General features: G+C 44.6%; 1 protein-coding gene across 1 annotated transcript; it reads left to right on the top strand.

Moving 5' to 3' along the window:
• Positions 1-747: 747 nt before the first annotated feature.
• On the top strand, positions 748-21235 carry LOC309381359 (EH domain-containing protein 3). Its single transcript, XM_081932279.1, has 6 exons — positions 748-1079; positions 7138-7314; positions 7974-8071; positions 12949-13361; positions 17438-17602; positions 18657-21235. The coding sequence occupies exons 1-6, from the start codon at positions 853-855 to the stop codon at positions 19182-19184; spliced, it is 1608 nt and encodes a 535-aa protein (XP_081788405.1). The 5' UTR covers positions 748-852; the 3' UTR covers positions 19185-21235.
• The last annotated feature ends 1011 nt before the right edge of the window (positions 21236-22246 follow it).

Raw genomic sequence — 22246 nt, 5'->3', positions numbered from 1 at the left:
CTCCCCCACAAGTGCGCACTGACGTTGCCACCTCTGCAGAGGACCAGGCTCGCGAGACCACTCTGCGCCTGCGCGGCCGCCCGCCAGCCTCCCCGAGTGCGCCTGCGCGCTCCACTCGGCCGCCAGGGGGAAGCCGAGACCGCGGTGTGAAAAAATGCAGAGAAAAGTCCCATTCAATGTTGGGGCTGACCCTGCTGGACTGGGCCATAAGGACACACCCCGTCATAGAGACTCCGCCTAGCGCGGCTGCTTCTTCTCTACCTAACCGGAAGTCCTCAGTGGTGGAGACGCGGCATGGACTGGGCCAGAACGGCGGATCCTACCATAGAGACACCGCCTAGTGCGGCATTCAGTGTTTTCTATATACCACGTCCCACTCAATGATGGATCCAAAAGACATTCCCCCCCCGCACCATAGAGTCTCCTCTCAGCACGGCGTCCTTTTTCCCTCTCCCTAACCGAAAACTCCACTCAATTGTTTGGCCGAGGGGAAAACCGCCCCCTTGCAATAGAGTCCCCTCTTAGGGCGCCGTGCTTCACTAACTGGAAGCCCTCTAGTTGGGGAGCCTGTACGCCCCCTCTGCAATAGAATCCGACCCGAGAATGGGACTCGCCGCCATAGAGCCTCCTTCCTAGCGCGGCTTCTCTTTCCTCTACACCCTAACCGGAAAGCCCCGCCGCCGCCCATAGAGAGAGCCTCCTCCTAGCGCGGCGTGCTCCTTCCAGAGCGAAGTCCGTCGCGCGGGCCTTTTCCGCTTCCGGGGCCGGCCTCTCGCAGGGCTGGCATTTAAACTCCCGCCGCCGCCCGGCTGAGTCTTCTCTCCTTTTCTTTCTCTCCCTGCTGCCGCGGCGATGTTCAGCTGGCTGGGCGGGGACGACCGCCGTCGGAAGGACCCGGAGGTCTTCCAGACAGTGAGCGAAGGGCTGAAGAAGCTCTACAAGACCAAGCTGCTGCCGCTGGAGGAGCACTACAAGTTCCATGAGTTCCACTCGCCCGCCCTGGAGGACGCCGACTTCGACAACAAGCCCATGGTGCTGCTGGTGGGCCAGTACTCCACCGGCAAGACCACCTTCATCCGGTAGGGGGCACCCTTCTTTGCTGGGGGAGTAGGAAATCGCCAAATATTATCGAGGAGGGACTACAGATCCCACCATCCCCTCACAACTGGGACCGATGGGCAGAATTGCCTTGTTGGCTTTGGAATCGTTGGGCCTACCCTCAACGTTTAGATCTCAAATTGGGCCTCTTTTAAAAGACTAAAACTCCCATCATCCCCCCCCCCGCTTTGATCAATGGGCAGAATAGCCTTGTTGGCTGGGGAGTAATGGGCAACCTTCAGCTGATGTCCCTTGTCTAGATTTTCTCAAAAGTGGGGAGCTTTAAGAGGAGTGGACTACAAGTCCCATGATCCCCCCCCCCCCTGGGACCGATGGGGGGAATAGCCTAATGGGCTGGAGAATAACACTTGACCCTCAATGGGTAACTCTCACCCGATGTTTCTCAAAGCTGAAATAAGGCTCGATCCTCAATGGTTAGTTGTCAAATTTGGATTCTTTAAGATAGGTGTAGAGAGACTACAACTTCCATTATCCCCCAGCTGGGATCAATGATGACAAATAGCTTTGTTACGATGGGAGTGTTGATAATAATTATCAACCTTCAATTGATTGCCCTTGCCCAGTGTTTCTCAAAAGGGGGATGGTTTTTAGGAAGGGTGGACTACAACTCCCATGATATCCCCCCCAGTTGGGGTGGATGGGGAGAATAGACTGATTGGGTTATGGAGTAATGCTCAGCCCTCAATTGGTAACTCACCTGATGTTTTTCAAAGTGTGGGCCCCTTTAAAAGTGATAGATTGCAACTCCCAGAATTCCTATATCTGGTGTAGGAGAAAAATGCTCATAATGGACAGAATCAATGAAATAGGAAAATTGAGCATTTTGACCTTCATTTGGGCTATAAATTATTTTTGGGTTTTGTTTTTGTTAGTGGGCTCCTTCCTGCTCTCTGAGCTGGGAGCTTTTCTTCTAGGCGTTTTATGACCCAGCTTGGGAACATCATCAGTGCTAGAAGAGAGAGGGATTTGTGGAGAGGAGGAAGAGAATTAGGGGGGAAAAGAAGGAAGGACATACGGACTGTGAGGTCCTGGGTGCTCTCTGAGCTTGGTGGCTTTTTTTGCAGATGTGTCTCAGCCCAACTAGCTTATGTCATCAATCTCCATTTATTTATATCTATATATACATAAAAGGCAAATATCACTCACTCATCACAAAATCTCCAGAACAGTAAAGCCTACAAACTAGAAATTTGGCACATATATTCCTCTTGGCTTCTAGGTGCTCGCTAAGGAAGGATTTTTTGAAATGACCATCAGATCAGCATTTCTTATGTAGTAATTGATATGCTCTGGTGCTAAGGAGTTAGACATTCTACTCCCCCTCCCCACCTGAAAAGAACTCTGTTCCAGCTGCCAGTTGCCTCACATTCCATTATCTCTGTTCCACTCCTTCACTCAGGAGCGATCTGGGGCTCCTTACAGTATTAACTGCTTCGGGACTCAAGGCAGCAGGAGGGATATTCCATTATATGTTTCAATCACCGACCACCACTGAGCCAACGGATTGAACTGAATTTCTCTTGCATGACCTGATCACATACTTTTGTCGCAAAGCATGGATATCCAGTGTGTGTGTGTGTGTGTGTGTGTGTATTCTCTCTCTCTTTCTTGAACTATGATCTCTCTGCCCGTTATCCCCTTGTGGAATAAAGCCCTTTCCACCAGCATTTCTTACTCTGGGCCTGGCTATCGCTTTGCCGATATATCCTTCTCTCTCTCCCTCCCCCCTCCCCCCCATGTTGATTTCTTTTTCACAAAAATTGTGCTCTCCATGGAGGTTGGGAAAAAATTGATCCATGCAAGAATAAAAAAGGAGCCAAAATAATATCGAAAAGCGAGCCTCTATCCGTTCTCATAAACCGAGGATTACTGGTTGAAGAAGAGGCGATTTGAACTGAATTTCCATACTCTTACCTTAAATGCCTCCAGAAATCGTGAATGCTCCAACACTGGAAGTTTTTAAGAAGAAACTAGATGTCTCAAATTGTATAGGGTTTCCTGCCTGAGCAGAGGGGTTGGACTAGAAGACCTCCCAGACCCCCTCCAACTCAGTCCATTCCATTCTATTTTCTAATCTATATTTTGTAGCCTATTCTCTATTCTATTCTTTTTACTCTCTACTCTATTTTCTATTCCTATTCCATTCCTTTTTTTTTCTTTTTATTCTATTTTTATTTTTTTTATTTTTACTGTTTCATTTTATTTCTTTATTTTTTATTAAATTATTTTATTTTACTTTATCTCTTTGTTTTATTTACTTTATTGCATTTATTTGGTTCGTTTTATTTTTTAATAATTTTAATTTTGGGGGGGGTGTTTTTTCTTAAAACAAGACGCTCACAATTTCGATCTTGCATCCGTTACCTGTTGGGGTTGAAATTAAACAGGGAGTCCTGGAGTTGCGACCATAACGAGCTGTGCTGCAACGGTCGTGAGTCAATAGCAATAGCACTTCTATGCCGCTTCACAGCCCTCCCTAAGCTGTTCACAGAGTCAGCCTCTTGCCCTAAAAGTCTGGATCCTCGTTTTACCGACCTCGGCAGCAAGGAAGGCCGAGTCCACCTTGAGTCTGATGAGATTCGATCTGCCAAGGAGCCAGATCGAATCTAACCACTGGTGACTCCGTAATGAGCACAAAGGGAATGTCCCATCAACATCTGACCACAATTTACGTTGGTGCTGAAAACCAGGAATTATTTCCAACCCTTGGCAAACGCACCCTCTATCCAACAATGGATTTGCTTAACGACCATGGTGCTCACTTAATGACCATCACACACAAAAAAAGGATAATAGCACAAACCAATTGCTCATTAAACTGTTCTAGTTTCTGTTCCAATCTTATTATCCTTTTTTTGTCATTAAATGAGCACCATAGTCGTTAAACAAATCCATCGTTGGATAGGGGCTGCGTTTGCCAAGGACCGGAAATAATTCCTGGTTTTCAGCGCAAATGTAAATTGTGATCAGATGTTGATGGGACATTCCTATTGTGACTTTATATTATTCACGGTCATAACTTTGAGGACTACCTGTATATCACTTCAGGTGGGTAAGGCTGACTGGGCCGAGTCACTCCATGAATCCCCCATCAAACTCAACCCCCATCTCTTCAATCATAATGTGGTAGTCCTCGTTTTACGACCGCAATCATAAGGCTGCAATTTCAGACCATGTGACCCCGGGACATTACGACCGTCATAAACATGAGTCAGTTGCCAAGCATGCGAATTTTGATCACATGAACCCGGGGACCGTTATGACTGCAAACGGTCGTAAGTGTGAAAAGTCGCTTTTTCCAGCCCTGTTGTAACGTCAAGCTGTCATTAAGCGAACAGTAGCAACTCGAGGACTCAAATCGCACGTTCCTAATTCTCCGCAACAGCGCACATCTGTTGTTTTCGCCACGACAAACCAGCCTTATTGTTAATACCAGATAATCTTATTATCTTTATTCTTTTATAATTCTTGTGATCTTTGAACCAGGTTTATTGTTGCTACTTGAACCTTGGAAACTTTCCTTTGTCAGGTGCAGGCTACACTTTAACCACGGTTAATGATTAGTCAAATTAGTGGTGATTAATAAAAGAGCTTTGTGTGTTTTTTTCCCCCCATCCTTTGATCTTTTACGATGTGCCTTCTCTCCAAGGTACAATCGCCCTGCGGAAGGTTATGTAGGTAGGGATTCAAATAAACCAGGTTTAATTAGAGCTTTTCTTTCCTCCTTGTGCTGCACAGAATAAGGATGATGGTCTTTTGAGTGGCTTTGAAGGGAGGCCCGGCTGGTTTGTGCTTTCCCCAGTCATAAATCGGGGGCTTTAAGTTGAATCGGGCAAACAACGGAGAGCAAAGGTCTCTGCTTAATGCAGGCTTTAAACTGGGTTCTGAGGACAAGGAAAACTTGTCAGGCTCCAACATGTTGGCTGGGGAATTCGGGGAGTTTGAAATCCTCCCATCTCCAAGGCTGCCAAGGCCGAGGAATGGATGGATGGATGGATGGATGATAGAAAGATAGAAGGATGGATGGAGCGGGGGCTTGGAGAGAATAAGCAGTACTTTTCAACATGCCTGGGGAATTCTGGGAGTTGGAGTCCACCCATCTTAACCATGGTTGAGAAATAGATGTATGGAGAAAAAGGAATGAGAGAGAGATAAGAGAGGGAGAGGGAGAGAGAGAGTTGCCTGGGAAATTCTGGGAGTTGGGAGTCCATCCTTCTTGGCCATGGTTGAGAAATAGATGGATGGAGAGAAAGAAAGGAATGAGAGAGAGAGATAAGAGGGAGAGGGAGAGATGTTCCATGGGAGGAATATATTAAATTTCTCAGAAAGACTACAAGAGATGAGATTCTGAGTGTGCAAAGGTGGCAAGCTCTAAAATATCAGGATAGAGAAATAACCATCTTGAAACAGATCCCTAAGAAAGTGAGAGAGAAAAGAAAAAACTATTTCTAAAAAACTAAGAAGTTATACCAGAAAGGGGTGTGGTTCAGATGGTTGATGCCTGAAGGCATGCTAATATTCTGGGAGGATACAAGAGTTAGAATCAACACAATCACAGAGGCTCAGGCCTTTATGGGAAAAAATAAAGAACTCCTAGATAAATCCGATGATCCTATACCAGACTTACAGGACATGGGAGGGGCCGGAGCTCTGCTGGCAGGGGGAGAAGGGGCAATACCAAGAAAACTCAGATCACAAAAATGAGCAAGAAAATCTGCTTGACATAAAGTTTATATGCTGACAAAATATTACTATTTAGTACTAAACTAATTTATGTATAAATGAAAATTATGAGCACGGAGGGGGGGGGGAGGGAAGAGAACACCTCCTACATATTGTAACTGCCAAAATTTGTAACCTATTCCACCACCCCTTTTCCCTGTTATTTTTTTTTAAAAAACCAATAAAACTTTGTTTAAAAAAAAAGTGAGAGGGAGAGAGAGAGTTGCCTGGGGAATTCTGGGAGTTGGAGTCCATCCTTCTTGGCCATGGTTGAGAAATAGATGGATAGAGAGAAAAGAAAGCGAGTGTGTGTGTGTGTGTGTGTGTGTTTGGGGAATTCTGGGAGTTGGAGTCCATCCTTCTTGGCCATGGTTGAGAAATAGATGGATAGAGAGAAAAGAAAGCGAGTGTGTGTGTGTGTGTTTGGGGAATTCTGGGAGTTGGAGTCCATCCTTCTTGGCCAAGGTTGACTGAGGGAGGGAGGGGGAGAGGGAGAGAAGTGCTTCTCAACCTATTTGAGAACCTGATTTATGGGAGTTGATGTAGCCAAGGTTGAGAAATGGAGGGAGGGGAGAGGGAGACGGAAAGGGGGATCTGTGCTTCTCAAGATATGCTGCCTGGGGAATTCCAGGGGTTGAAGTCCACCCATCTTCCAGCTGCCAAGAGGGACAAACCCTGTTCCAGTATCTGAGGAACAGAGATCAGAGTCAGTCTGTTTTTTTAAGGCCAGCAAAGCACAGCTGGAAAGGACCGTCCGTCTCTGGGATTCTCCAGCTGTCCCTTTTCCATCTCTTCTCCTGCTGGAAAAATAAAACGAAATGAAAAGTCTCTTCAATCAAATCTGGCTTCCTGTTTCCCCTTCTCCTCTTAACCTGGTTTGTTTGTCTGCTGAGTTAGATCCATTCGGTCTCCGTTGGCTGCAATACAAGCCGCATTCCGCATTACCGATTTGGCTCAAATATGGGTCATCCTCCACTTATGACTGGATTTCTGTCACTGAGCAAGGTAGTTGTTAAGCAAGTTGGGGCCCCATTGACCCCCTCACTCGCCACCGTTGTTGAGAGAATCCCTGCCAGGGGTTGAGTGAGTGGCACGGTTAAATAAATCTTAGCTGCCTTGTTTACTTCAGGTAGTCCTCGAGTTACGTCCAGTTTGGAGCCCAAAGTTTCCATCGCTAAATGAAACACTTGTTAATGGAGCCTTGCCTCACTTTATGACCTTGCTTGCCGCTTATCTGTTTGATGCCTGGTGTTTAGTACCAAACATGGCTTGTCTGCTTGAAATCTGGTTTTTTAGGTACCTGCTGGAGCAGGATTTCCCCGGCATGCGGATCGGACCCGAACCCACGACGGACTCTTTCATTGCCGTGATGCAGGGAGACGTGGAAGGGATCATCCCTGGGAATGCCCTGGTGGTGGATCCCAAGAAGCCCTTCCGGAAGCTCAACGCCTTCGGCAACGCCTTCTTGAACAGGTCAGTCTGCTACTGGAGCGGCATTCTGAACTGGTTTGACTGGGGAAACTGGTTTTTGGAGGCCTGGGTCAGACGGTTACCGTTGGTTCTCCGTTTTTTTCTTATCTGTCAATCACTCATTTTCAGCTTCAGAAATATTACTTCTGACTGCAGGTGGTCCTCGCTTAATGACCGCTCACTTAAGGGCTAAGGTTAGAATGGACATGACCTGATTTTGAAATTTTCACACTCTCTCTCTTCCCGTCTCTCTATTTCTCTTTCTCCCTCCCCTCCCTCCCTCTCTTTTCCTCTTTTTCTTTTTCATTCTCCCTCTCTCGTCCCCATCTCTCATTCTCTCTCTTTCATCTTCTCTCCCTCTCTTTTTGCTTTGAGGGGGGGGGGGCTTCCCCTCCCAGAATTCCACAGCCAGTGGGCTTTTATGACATGCTTAGGCTTGGGAAACCACAGATGTCCCCAGGCAACGTGGATTTGAATTCTGGGAGTGGGAGTCCTCCCCTCTTAAAGCATAGCCGGCTGGGGGATTCTGGGTGTTGAAGCAGCTTGAAGTTCCTAACGGTCCTGCCAAGAATGTTATGGGGAGCGGTCCATTCTCTTGGTATACCTGAGCCATGTGCTTTTCCCTCCGATAATTCACATTTTTCTTCCCCTTTCCCCCTCAGATTTGTGTGTGCCCAATTGCCAAATGCGGTCCTGGACAGCATCAGTGTGATCGACACACCGGGGATCCTCTCCGGAGAGAAGCAAAGGATTAGCCGAGGTGATTATAATTTTCGTGCGTCTTTTAACAAGGACAAGTTCGTTGGAAGAGAGAATTGGATGGGACCTTGCTGGTCATCTAGCCCAGCCGTGCAAATCTAGCGTGCTGTGAAGTTGTGTACCCCGCCGTCTTGTTCAATCTCGGCTCGGGTGGGATGTGTAAAGCGGCCTGCCGTTTGTTGTCGTTCCCATAATAGTTTCGGAAAGCTTGTCTTAAGCCCTGCCTGGTCTGATGGGCGCAGCTGTGTTGGCATGGCCGTATTAATTGCTGCCAGGCAATCTCAGTGTCCCCAGGTGGGCGTGGCTGGGTGGGTGTGGCCATCTGAGTATCTCCGGGTGGGCGTGGCCAGGTCATATTGTGAGGTCGTCCAATTTTGGAAAATTTGATTTTTCTCACTGTTTCATTTTCACCGGGGGAGACCTTGGCGGTTTCGTTCGTCAGCAGGCAGACATAAAACAGTCCTCGACTTCACGGCCACAACGGAGTCAAAAATTAGCGGAGTCACAATTGTTTCAGTCAATTTGTGGCCTTCCTTGCCACCGTTGTTAAGTGAATGCGGTTGATATGTCGGGAACATAAGGTCATTAAGGGAAGCAAATCCCTGTAGTGAACATTGCCAATGCAGGCAGTCCTCGATTTATGACCACAATGGAGCCCAGCATTTCTGTCGTTAAGGGAGACATTTGTTAAGTGAGTTTGGTCCCAATTTACAACTTTTGTGAAGTGAATCCCTACAGTTGAAAAGTTAGCAATATGGTCGTTAAGGGAATCTAGCGGTCATCGGAAAGTCACAAAAGGGGATTGCATGACCCTGGGATGCTGTGATCGTCATAAGTACCGATCCCGTCGCCAAGCATCTGAATTTTGATCGCATGACTAACAGGGAGGCTACGGCGGTCGTCACTGTGAAAAACGGCCCTCTTTTTTTACAATCGCTGTCATCGCTTCAAACAGCTGCTAAATTATTCGCGTTGTAAGAGTAGCGTAGCGACTTACAAGGGTATGGACTGTCTCTTCCGTTCAGCAGATATCAGTTTCTTCTCGTTAGGATTGTTGGAATATTAATACTTGATTGATCATCTGCAAAGGAGATTTTGCAGGAAATATATCTCATTCTGCAAACGAATTTCTCTTCATTGGACTGGCAAGGTTTTTTTAAATAATAATAATATTATAAAATGTTAATAATAGTAATAGTAATAATAATGATGTTTGTGATAACATTTTAAAATGTTCAATACAATGCAATACAATAGCAGAGTTGGAAGGGACCTTGGAGGTCTTCTAGTCCAGCCCCCTGCCTAGGCAGGAAACCCTATACCGTTTCAGGCAAATAGATATCCAACATCTTCTTAAAGACTTCCAGTGTTGGGGCATTCACAACTTCTGGAGGAAACTTCTGTTCCACTGATTAATTGTTCTAACTGTCAGGAAGTTTCTCCTCAGTTCTAAGTTGCTTCTCTCCTTGATTAGTTTCCACCCATTGCTTCTTGTTCTACCCTCAGGTGCTTTGGAGAATAGCTTGACTCCCTCTTCTTTGGGGCAACCCCTGAGATATTGGAACAATGCTATCCTGTCTCCCCTTAATCCTTCCTTTCATTAAACTAGACATACCCAGTTCCTGCAACCGTTCTTCATATGTTTTAGCCTCCAGTCCCCTAATCATCTTTGTTGCTCTTCTCTGCACTCTTTCTAGAGTCTCCACATCTTTTCTACATCGTGGTGACCAAAACTGAATGCCGTATTCCAAGTGTGGCCTTAGCAAAGCATTATAAAGTGGTATTAACACTTCACATGATCTTGATTCTATCCCTCTGTTGATGCAGCCTAGGACTGTGTTGGCTTTTTTGGCAGCTGCTGCACACGGCTGGCTCCTATTTAAATGGTTGTCCACTAGGACTCCAAGATCCCTTTCACAGTTACTACTACTGAGTATGGTATCACCTATACTGTACCTGTGCATTTCGTTTTTCTTGCCTAAATGTAGAACCTTACTCTTTTCACCATTGAATTTCATTTTATTAGATAGTGCCCAATGTTCAAGTTTGTCAAGATCCTTCTGTATCTTAAGCCTATCTTCTGGAGTGTTGGCTATTCCTGCCAGCTTGGTGTCATCTGCAAATTTGATGAGTTCCCCATTTATTCCCTCATCCAAATCATTGATGAAGATGTTGAAGAGTCCTGGGCCCAAAACAGAGCCTTGGGGTACTCCACTGCATACTTCCCTCCATGTAGATGCAGTTCCATTGAGGACTACACGTTAAGTGCGGTTGGTCAGCCAGTTACGAATCCATCTGGTGGTGATGCTGTCTAACCCACATTCTTCTACTTTATCTAGTAGTAGGTTATGGTCTACCTTATCAAAAGCCATACTGAAGTCCAAGTAAATTATATCGATGGCATTCCTCTGGCCCACTAATTTTGTCACATTATCAAAGAATGCAATAAGATTAGTCTGGCATGATCTGTTTTTGACAAACCCATGTTGGCTTTTGGCTATTACTTTGTTTACTTCTAGGTGTTCGCTAATTCGTTGCTTCATTATTTTTTCCAGAATCTTTCCTAGTATTGAGGTCAGGCTGATAGGTCTGTAGTTTCCTGGATCTATTTTTTCCCATTTTTTTCGTTCAGTTGACTAAATGTCATGTTTAATGAATAAAAGTGATTATTATTAATATTGCCCTTGGTGTAATTCTTCGTCAGCAAATCCCCCCCCCCCCCGAGAGTTTCATTCCAAAATCTAAATTATGTAAGACGATGTTTTGCTTCCTACAAAAGCTTCATTGTGGGTTTATTAAATAATAGATAGCATCTTGATGATTAGATTTACTGGAATTTGGTGACATACAGAATTCAGTTAAGGGCGTGACTCATGCTTATGATGGGACCAGCTGATATAAGAGCTTCCAGATCTTCGGAGTAGGATTGCTGATCAATGTTTAATTGAACTTAACGTCAATAGTACACAGAGAACACAAAAGGACAAGAGTGGGAAGGGACCTTGAAAGGTCATCTAGTCCAAACCCCCATTGCCCTCCCTCCGCCCAAGCAGGAGACCATTTCTGACAGATGGCAGAAAGCTCTTTTTTTTAAAGCTTCCAGTCAATTTCATTTAATTCAATTTAATAATTTAATTTTTTTCATTTAATTTACCTTATTTTTCAGACTATAAGGCGCACTCTCCCCCCCCCCCAAAAAAAAATAGTGGGTGGAAATGTCTGTGCGTCTTATAGAGCGAATATTGCGAGGTGGGGAAAGGGGATTAGTGCAGTGCAGATCAGCTGTTGTAGGTAGGAGTGGTTTCGAGCCACCGCTACTACCTATTGCTGCTGCCCCGTTCTCCGGCGATCGGCGAATGAGCCATGGCAAACGGGCTGCGTTAAATGGGCGTCGGCGTCAGCAAAGGGCCACAGCAATCCATGCCGCCTAGAACAGCTGATGAGCAGTGTTGCGGAAGGCCGATCCAACCGTCAATCAGCTGCTCAGCCCGCGAAGGCTCCACTTTTCCCCAGTGGCGGCAGCAGCTCAGCTCAGTTGACCGTTGGTGGGCGCAACAGGACAGAGCCCACGTGCTGGGGCCCCAGTAACGTGCTGAAGCTGACCAGACTGTTTGCTGTTTGGGGCAAGGACTCTAACCAGATGAATACCAATGGATGCTGGTAGCCAGAGGCAGATTTTTTTTCTCTTGTTTTTCTCCTGTAGAGCTAATGTGCATCTTATGCTCTGGAGCATCTTATAGATTAAAAAAATACAGTATTTTTTTCATTTTGTTCAATTATTTCATTTCATTTAATTAATTGATTACTTTATTTCATTTAATTATTTCAATTTAATTATGTAATTTAACTTGTGTAATTTTATTTAATTAAATTTAATTTTAATTTAGTTTTTACTTTAGTTTGATTTAACTTTTTTTAATTGATTCATTATTTTATTTTATTTATGTAATTTTATTGCACTGTTCTTATTTAATTTTTAATTAATTTTATTTAATTTTTTTACTTTTTTATGAAATCTCTTGGCCTCCCATCTTAGGGAAAGCGGGGTGGTGGCTTATATTCTTAAAAAAGGATAACACTACAGACTATCTACATGTTAGAAGAATAAAAGACTACTCCGAAGCAAATGCTCACTTTATGAAATAGAATTATCAAAACATTCTAATTTTATTACTTATTATGAATACTTTATTATATTATTATTTAATTTTTATTTCCCTGTTTATATCTGGACTTTATTGTGTTTTCAGTAATTAAACAAGACAAATATACCCTCATGCCCCGCAATAACTACCCTGTGAGGTAGGCTGGTCTATGAGAATGGGAGTAAACTCAAACCTAGTTGGCTTTCATGCCTAAGGCGGAGCTAGAACTCACCGTCTCTGGTGATTGGCCCAAAGTCGCCCAGTAGGCTTTCATGACTAAGGCGGGACGAGAACTCACCGTCTCCTGGTGATTGGTTCAGTCACCCAGTAGGCTTTCATGACTAAGGCGGAGCTAGAACTCACCATTTCCTGGTGATTGGTTCAGTCACCCAGTAGGCTTTCATGACTAAGGCGGGGCTAGAACTCACCATTTCCTGGTGATTGGTTCAGTCACCCAGTAGGCTTTCATGACTAAGGCGGAGCTAGAACTCACCATTTCCTGGTGATTGGTTCAGTCACCCAGTAGGCTTTCATGACTAAGGCGGAGCTAGAACTCACCATTTCCTGGTGATTGGTTCAGTCACCCAGTAGGCTTTCATGACTAAGGCGGGGCTAGAACTCACTGTTTCCTGGTGATTGGCCCAAAGTCACCCAGTTGGCTTTCATGCCTAAGGTAGAACTAGAATTCTCCAACAACTGGTTCTTTCATGTTCCTCCCCCCACCCCTGGACAGGCTACGATTTTGCCGCCGTCTTGGAGTGGTTCGCCGAGCGGGTAGACCGCATCATCCTCCTCTTCGACGCCCACAAGCTTGACATCTCTGATGAGTTTTCGGAGGTCATCAAAGCCCTGAAGAACCACGAGGACAAGATGAGAGTCGTCCTCAACAAGGCCGACCAGATCGAGACCCAGCAGCTCATGCGGGTCTACGGGGCCCTGATGTGGTCTCTGGGGAAGATTGTCAACACCCCCGAAGTCATCCGGGTTTACATTGGGTCCTTCTGGTCTCACCCGCTGCTGATCCCGGATAACCGTAAACTCTTCGAGGTCGAGGAGCAGGATCTCTTCCACGACATCCAGGGCCTCCCCAGGAACGCGGCACTCCGGAAACTGAATGACCTGATTAAAAGGGCCCGCCTGGCCAAGGTAAGAAAATCGCTCCGAGGATTTGTGTACTGGGATTATTGGTAGGTAGGTAGGTAGATGTAGGTAGGTAGGTAGGTAGGTAGGTAGGTAGGTAGAGAGAGAGAGAGAGAGAGAGAGAGAGAGAGAGAGAGAGAGAGAGAGGGAGAGAGAGAGAGAGAGGTAGGTAGGTAGGTAGGTAGGTAGGTAGGTAGGTAGGTAGGTAGAGGTAGGGAGGTAGGGAGAGACAGAGAGAGAGAGAGAGAGGAGAGAGATGTAGGTAGGTAGGTAGATAGGTAGAGAGATAGATAGCGAGATAGATAAATAGATAGAGAGATAGATATAGATAGAGAGAGGTAGGTAGGTAGGTAGAGGTAGGGAAGGAGGAACAGAGATAGGTAGGTGGATGGATGGATGGTAGGTAGGCAGGCAGGTAGGTAGGTAGATAGATAGATGTAGGTAGGTAGGTAGACGATAGATGGATGGATGGAGGTAGGTAGGTAGGTAGGTAGGTAGGTAGGTAGGTAGATGTAGGTTAAGTAGGTAGGTAGGTAGGTAGGTAGGTAGGTAGATAGATAGATAGATAGATAGATAGATAGATAGATAGATAGATAGATAGATAGATAGATAGATGATAGATGTACCTATGTAGGTAGGTAGGTAGAGGTAGGTAGGTAGGTAGATAGATAGATAGATAGATAGATAGATAGATTATAGATAGATAGATAGATAGATAGATAGATAGATAGATAGATAGATAGATAGATAGATAGATGATAGTTAGGTAGGTAGGTAGAGGTAGGTAGGTAGGTAGGTAGGTATAGATAGATAGATGATAGATAGATAGATAGATAGATAGATAGATAGATAGATAGATAGATAGATAGATAGATTGAGGTAGGTAGGTAGGTAGGTAGGTAGGTAGAGATAGGTAGGTAGGTAGGTAGGTAGGTAGGTAGGTAGGTAGGTAGGTAGATGATAGATAGATAGATAAATGATAGATAGGTAGGTAGGTAGGTAGGTAGATAGATAGATAGATAGATAGATAGATAGATAGATAGATAGATGATAGATAGATAGATAGATAGATAGATAGATAGATAGATAGATAGATAGATGTAGGTAGGTAGGTAGGTAGGTAGGGATAGGTAGGTAGATAGGTAGGTAGGTAGGTAGGTAGGTAGGTAGATAGATGATAGATAGGTAGGTAGGTAGGTAGGTAGGTAGAGATAGGTAGGTAGGTAGGTAGGTAGGTAGGTAGATGATAGATAGATAGATAGATAGATAGATAGATAGGTAGGTAGGTAGATAGGTAGAGATAGGTAGGTAGATAGGTAGGTAGGTAGGTAGGTAGGTAGGTAGGTAGGTAGAGATAGGTAGGTAGGTAGATAGATAGATAGATAGATAGATAGATAGATAGATAGATAGATAGATAGATAGATAGATAGATAGATAGATGTAGATAGGTGGGTATATGTAGGTTAGGTAGGTAGGTAGGTAGGTAGGTGGAGGGAGGGAGGGAGATAGGTAGGTAGGTAGGTGGGTGGGTGGAGGGAGGGAGGGAGGGAGGGAGGGAGGGAGTTAGAGATAGGTAGGTAGGTGGGTGGGTGGGTGGGTGGATGGAGGGAGGGAGGGAGGGAGGTAGAGATATAGATAGATGTGGGTAGGTGTAGGTTAGGTAGATAGGTAGGTAGATAGGTAGGTAGGTAGATGATGGATGGATAGATGATAGATAGATAGATCGACCGATCTATCAATACAATACAATACAATACAATAGTAGAGTTGGAAGGGACCTTGGAGGTCTTCTAGTCCAACCCTCTGCCTAGGCAGGAAACCTTATACCGTTTCAGACAGATGGCTACCCAACATCTTCTTAAAGACTTCCAGTGTTGGGGCATTCACAACTTCTGGAGGCAAGCTGTTCCACTGATTAATTGTTCTAACTGTCAGGAAGTTTCTCCGCAGTTCTAAGTTGCTTCTCTCCTTGATTAGTTTCCCCCCATTGCTTCTTGTTCTACCCTCAGGTGCCTTGGAGAATAGTTTGACTCCCTCTTCTTTGGGGCAACCCCTGAGATATTGGAACACTGCTATCATGTCTCCCGTGGTCCTTCTTTCTCTTAAGCTAGACATACCTAGTTCCTGCAACCGTTCTTCATATGTTTTAGTCTCCAGTCCCCTAATCCTCTTTGTTGCTCTTCTCTGCACTCTTTCTAGAGTCTCCACATCTTTTCTACATTGTGGCGACCAAAACTGAATGCAAATATTCCAAATGTGGCCTTACCAAGGCCTCATAAATTGGTATTAACACTTCACGTGATCTTGATTCTCTCTCTCTGTTGATGCAGCCTAGAACTGTGTTGGCTTTTTTGGCAGCTGCTGCACACGGCTGGCTCCTATTTAAATGGTTGTCCACTAGGACTCCAAGATCCCTTTCACAGTTACTACTGCTGAGTAAGGTATCACCTATACTGTACCTGTGCATTCCGTTTTTGTTGCCTAAATGTAGAACCTTATTCTTTTCACCATTGAATTTCATTTCATTAGATAGTGCCCAATGTTCAAGTTTGATCGATTGATAGATAGATAGATGGATGGATGGATGGATGGATGGATGGATGGATGGATAGATGGATAGATAGATAGATAGATGGATGGATGGATGGATGGATGGATGGATGATAGATAGATGGATAGATAGATAGATGATAGATGGATAGATAGATAGATAGATAGATAGATAGATAGATAGATAGATGATAGATGGATGGATAGATAGATAGATGGATAGATGGATAGATGGATAGATGGATAGATGGATAGATAGATAGATATAGGTATGGATAAAGAGATAGACAGAAAGAAAGATATAGAGCTTTATTTATTTTCTGGGGATTTTTATACAAGGGTGTAATAGAAGGAAACTCACCTCACTGCACTCCTTTTAACCCTGAGGACGTTACCTAATTGGGTCATGAAATATCCGCAAGGAAACTCCCGAGCTTGGAGACCACGAAGGACCACTCAGTTCTTCTCCCCCTCCTCCTTCATCTGCTGCTTCTTCTCCTTCCTTCTCCTCCCAACAAACCCCCTCTCCCTTCTAGCACTGATACTGTTCCCTAGTTGGATCGCGAAAGGTCTGCAAGAAAACCATCAAGCTCAGAGACCACCAAGGATCCACAATTCTTCTCCTTCTCCTCCACTTTTCCTTCCCTTTCTCCTATTCCTCCTTCTATTCCTCCTTGCCTTCCTCCTGCTGCTGCTCCTCCTCCTTTTCCTCCTTCTCCTCCTCCTCCTTCTCCTCCCCATCTTCTCCCTTCTCTTTTTACTCCGCCTTTTCTTTCTCCTCTTCCGATTCCTTTGCACCCTCTTCCTTCTCCTCCTGCTCATTTTCTTTCTTCTCCTCCTTCTCCTTTTACTTCTTTTACTAATAATAATAATAAATATTTATTTCTTAGCCGCACCCTCTCCCAAAGGACTCGGGGCGGCGTACAATAAAACATATAAAGTACATATCTAGACAGGACATACATATAACAAAGACATATAATAAGACGTGTACAAGGAGGAGGTGGGCTGTTGGATAAAAACAATTAAAATCACGATGTTTAAAAAAACCCTAAATAAATAAATACAATTAAATTACATAAATAAAAACCCGTCAGGAGCGATATAGTTAGATCATGGTTGAGCCAGGCCAGCTACTTGGAATAGGTGGGTCTTAAGCTTAATACGAAAGGAGCGGAGGTCAGAGGTAGTCCTAATATCCGGAGGGAGGTCATTCCACAGGGCTGGGCCCGCCACAGAGAAGGCTCTGCTCCTAGGCGCCGCCCCTCGGCACTGTCTGGTGGACGGCACCTGGAGGAGACCCTCTCTGTGCGAGCGGATTGGTCGCAGGGATGTATGGGGCAGAATACGATCCCGCAGATAACTAGGTCCTTTTTATTTTATTTTATTTAAAACAAATCCACACAACCACCCCACTCACTCACAGAGGGACTCCAAGAATGTCAGAATCTCCCCGGCTACCGATATTTGTGAAAGATCTGAATTTTTATTTTCTATGGTTATATTTTAATTCTTTTATTTCCTTCTGCTAGGTTCAGGCCTATATCATCAGCTCTCTGAAGAAAGAAATGCCCTCCGTCTTTGGCAAAGACAACAAAAAGAAAGAGCTGGTCAACAACCTGGGAGAGATTTACGGCCGGATCGAGCGAGAGCATCAGATCTCTCCAGGAGATTTCCCCAATTTAAAAAAAATGCAGGTGAGTGATGGAAAAAAGAGGGGAAAGGGGGCATTTGTTCTTCTGAGGGGGAGGGAGCAGTTTTTTCATATGTGGACTTTGACTCCCAGAATGCCCTGTGTTGGCCGCTTGGCAACCGGCCCACATTTACGACGGTTTGCAGCATCCCATGGTCAGGTCCTCGAATTACACCCTTTTGTTTCCTCCTTCCCTCCTTCCTTTCTTCCTTTGCCTTGTGTCTTTCCTTCCTCCCTCGTTTTCCTTCCTTCCTCTGCTTTTGTTCTCCTCCCTCCCTCCTTCCTTCCTTCTCCTGTGTCCCCCTCCCTCCCTCCCTTCCTCCTTCCTTCCTTCCTTCCTTTGCCTTGTGTCCTCCCTCCCTCCTTCCTTCCTTCACCTTGTATCCTCCTTCCTTCCTTCCTTTCTTTGCCTTGTGTCCTTCCTCCCTCATTCTCATTCCTTCCTCTGCCCTTTGTCCTTCTTCCTCCTTCCTTCGTCTTGTGTCCTTCTCCCTCCCTCCCTCCTTCCTTCATTCCTTCCTTCCTTCACCTTGTATCCTCCTTCCTTCCTTCCTTTCTTTGCCTTGTGTCCTTCCTCCCTCATTCTCATTCCTTCCTCTGCCCTTTGTCCTTCTTCCTCCTTCCTTCGTCTTGTGTCCTTCTCCCTCCCTCCCTCCTTCCTTCATTCCTTCCTTCCTTCATCTTGTGTCATCCTTCCTTCCTTCCTTTCTTTGCCTTGTGTCCTTCCTCCCTTGTTCTCCTTCCTTCCTCTGCCCTTTGTTTTTCTTCCTCCCTTCCTCCTTCCTTCCTTCCTTTGCCTTGTGTCCTTCCTCCCTCCCTCGTTCTTTCTTCCTCTGCCCATTGTTCTTCTTTCGCCCTCCCCCCTCCCTCCTTCTTTCCCTTCCTTACTTCCTCCTCCTCAAATAACAGAGTTGGAAGGGGCCAGGGAGGTCTTCCAGTCCAACCCTCTGCTCAGGCAGGGGACCTTCTAACCTTTTTGACCAGGGTTTTATTTAGTCTCTGCCACCTCCACCCTCTTTCTCAGCCAGTGTCCATTTCTCTTAACCTCCCTTCTCCAGGAGCAGCTCCAGGGTCAAGACTTCAGCAAATTCCAACCCCTGAAGGCCAAGCTGTTGGACGCGGTGGAAGACATGTTGGCCCACGACATTGCCCAACTGATGGTCTTGGTGCGCCAGGAAGAATCCCAGCGGCCGGCCCAGATGGTCAAAGGTGGCGCCTTCGAAGGGACCCTCCACGGCCCTTTCGGACACGGCTATGGAGAAGGAGCCGGAGAAGGCATCGACGACGCCACCTGGGTGGTGGCCCGTGACAAGCCCATGTATGATGAGATCTTCTACACCTTGTGCCCTGTCGATGGGAAGGTAACCGGGGCCAACGCCAAGAAGGAGATGGTGAGGTCCAAGCTTCCCAACACTGTGTTGGGCAAGATCTGGAAACTCTCCGACATTGACAAAGACGGGATGTTGGACGATGAAGAGTTTGCCTTGGCCAACCATCTCATCAAGGTCAAGTTGGAAGGCCACGAGCTTCCCAGTGAGCTACCGCCTCACCTTGTCCCGCCGTCCAAGAGGAAAATGGCAGATTGACCGACCTCTGGAACGCGTCGGGGGAGATGGGAAAGGTTCCTGTCTTGGTTTCTTTCAACCTCTAGCGATGCGGAAGGTCCACCTCTTGATGGAACAGTCCTACCTGAGAAGACAAAATCAGAGATAGAACTCAGCCGTGCTTTGTCGTCATGTTATGCAACTCTCCTTAATATCATATCTTGTGGCCTGGTCCATGTCTATCAAAGGAAAGTCATGGTAAAAATTCAAGAAGAACGTCCGTTGGCCTTCAACCAAGGGCTTGAATTGGATTGGATTCATCTTCAACCAGTTGAATTGAGCCTTGTAAACCAAGTCAATCCCTTGGATGAAATACAGGACTTACTTCAGAATTACAGTTCGGTGTATTGGGAAGACGTCTTGATGGTCAACATTCCTGGCCTTTGGTGAAGACTTAGGTTACCGATACATCTACCCCATGACTTGGCCTTCAGCCCACCTGGTCCATCAGAAACGTCTTCTTCTTGCATTTATCTTCCAAGGATGATGCAAAGTTTCCTCTAGGGACGTCCCAGAAGACCACCTTGCAAATTAGAACTTAGAGATTCATCCTCGGTCATGACAGGGGGACCTCTCTAAGTTTTAAGGAACAACAAAGGTTGGGTTTGGTGTACCCCAAAAGTTCACGATCAAAAGTGTTTCTGGAAGGTTGAACCTCATCTAGATGATGGATGTCACCAGGGTATCTCCAGCCTAGGTCATGGCCAAGCTCTTCCAACCCATAAAATGAGTTAGATCTTCCCCTCTAGATAAGCTGGACCTGGAATCGTTGCCTTTCATCCTACACATAGGCACCATTAAAGAACCGCATGCTAGCTCCGTTGTGATGTCTGCTCGTTGTCAGCCAATCCTACAACAAATCACAACCTTCCTACCCCAATGTTGCCACAGGCAGGCCGAACTACATCTTACACCTTCCCTAGGCGCCCCCTGCTGGAGGTTTAAAATGTGAAACTGAACCCAGAGCTGAGCCAAACTCCTGCTTCTCATTTCACAACTCTTTTTGTGATTTTGTTAGCCTTATTGGGGGGCAGTGTGTGTGTGTTAAGACCCACAACTTGTTGTCGCTTCGGACAGAACAAACTTCTACTGTCCCTTGAAGAGTGCGACAAACGGAGAACCCAGACGCCTATAACTTATTTTATTTTAATATTATACATAGAAAGATATATATCCCATGTGTGTGTAATATATATATATATATATATATATATATATATCCTTATCGCAATGCATTTATCGTGTGTCTTAAAAAAATAGCAAAAAAACCACCCCACATTATGAAAGGAAAGGAGCGAAGGCCGGAAGGAGTTTTTGTGTAACGTTTGTAGTACACAACCGGAAGGAATTTTCGGTTGCTTCTGAAATCGTTCATTTTTGTGCAATTTCGCTCTTTTTCTTTTTTTTCCTTCCATTTTTCTGTGTTTCCCAATCACTAACCTACCTATAAAGGAAAAAAAAGAAAATCAGATTTATAGGAAAAAAATAGGAAAGCCACACAAGGGGTTTTGAATGGAATAATCAAGAATCCACGATTTCTGTAGGTTTGGGGTTTGTTTGTTTTTTTCATTTTTAACCTAGCTTGTCCCATTTATTTGTTTTAAAAAATGTTTTTATTATCGTAAAAAGCAGGGAGAAAAGATTTAAGTCTTACACATGTCGCACGGTTAAATAATGAAACTTTAAATTTGAAATAAAGTCGGAGAAGTGAACAAAAATCAGTGCATTCACAGTGAAAAATCTCTGGACCAGCGCATAATTATGAGGAACTTTTCCACCCTTATATTTTGCATTTTTTTAAAAAAAGAATTTCCATTCCTTAAAGCTTTGTGTGTGTGTATGTATGTGTGGGTCTCTCCCTTTCTCGTTAGCTTATTTCTGCATCTCTCTAGCTTTCCAGGTTTTTTGTGCGATCCTGTCTTGCATTCGAAATGGAAATGGCAAAACTTCTGTGTTTCGCAAGGCTGGAATTCACCGACAATTTAAGAAAAAAAAAGTGTCTTTATTAATAAAGCGAATGGGGCATAACTTTCTCTGCGTGTTCATTTCTTTAAAAAAAAAAAAAAAGCTCCGTTTTTATTTTCTTCCCCCCAAAAAATATTAAAATCCAAACGACCCCCCAAAAAATTTTTCCAAAGAAAAAACTGAAAACAAGAGGCGTTTTTAAAAAGTGCATTCAAAAAAGAACTAGCACACCTATATAAACATATTGTCTCCCTTTACTTGAATACTGATTAATACTTTACAAATATTTTAGTTTCTAAAACAGGCCCTAATTTACTACTAGATTACTAATAATTTACTACTAGATTACTAACAATTTACTACTAGATTACTAATAATTTACTACTAGGTTACTAATAATTTACTACTAGATTACTAATAATTTGCTGCTAATTAACTACTAACTACTTTATTTGCAGGTTATTATACTGTCATCTATGACAGAGACAGAGAACAGGAAATACAGAACAGTTCTCGATTTACAATGGTTTATTTAGTGATCCGGCACTGAAAAAATTGACTTATGACTGATTTTCACACTTAAGGACAGTTGTGTGATCAAAATTCAATGTCTTGGCAACTATATTTATGGTGATGTCAGGATCCCCTTTTGCAATCTTGATAGGCCAAGTTCATGGGGAAGCCGCACTCACTCCACAACCGTGTGACTAACTTCTAACAACTCCAGGGCTTCACTTAGCCATCAAATGGGGCAGATCTCACTGAACAAACAGAATTTTGGGGTGCCATTGTAGTCATAAGTCAAGGACTTACCTGTACCCTAATGAAGCAACTACCAAGTAGAAAACCACACTTCCGCCCAACACTAACAGGAAGCCACTAATATATAAACAGGAAACCTCACACTCCTAGCATTGAGGATGTTCCCTGGTTGAGTCATGAAATGTGTGCAGGAAAACCCCACCGTTCAACCCTGAAATCCCACTATTCTCTTCTGTTCCAAAAATTTTACTTAATTGTTGTAAGGTATATGAACATCAAAGTGGTATCTATCTATCTCTCTCCTCCAATCTTCCAAG

This window comes from Natrix helvetica, assembly GCF_964273705.1.
Source record: "Natrix helvetica genome assembly, chromosome: Z".
Classification (NCBI taxonomy): Eukaryota; Metazoa; Chordata; class Lepidosauria; order Squamata; family Natricidae; genus Natrix; species Natrix helvetica.
The sequence above is the reverse complement of the archived record's forward strand: the minus strand, read 5'-3'. Positions and strand labels throughout refer to the sequence as shown.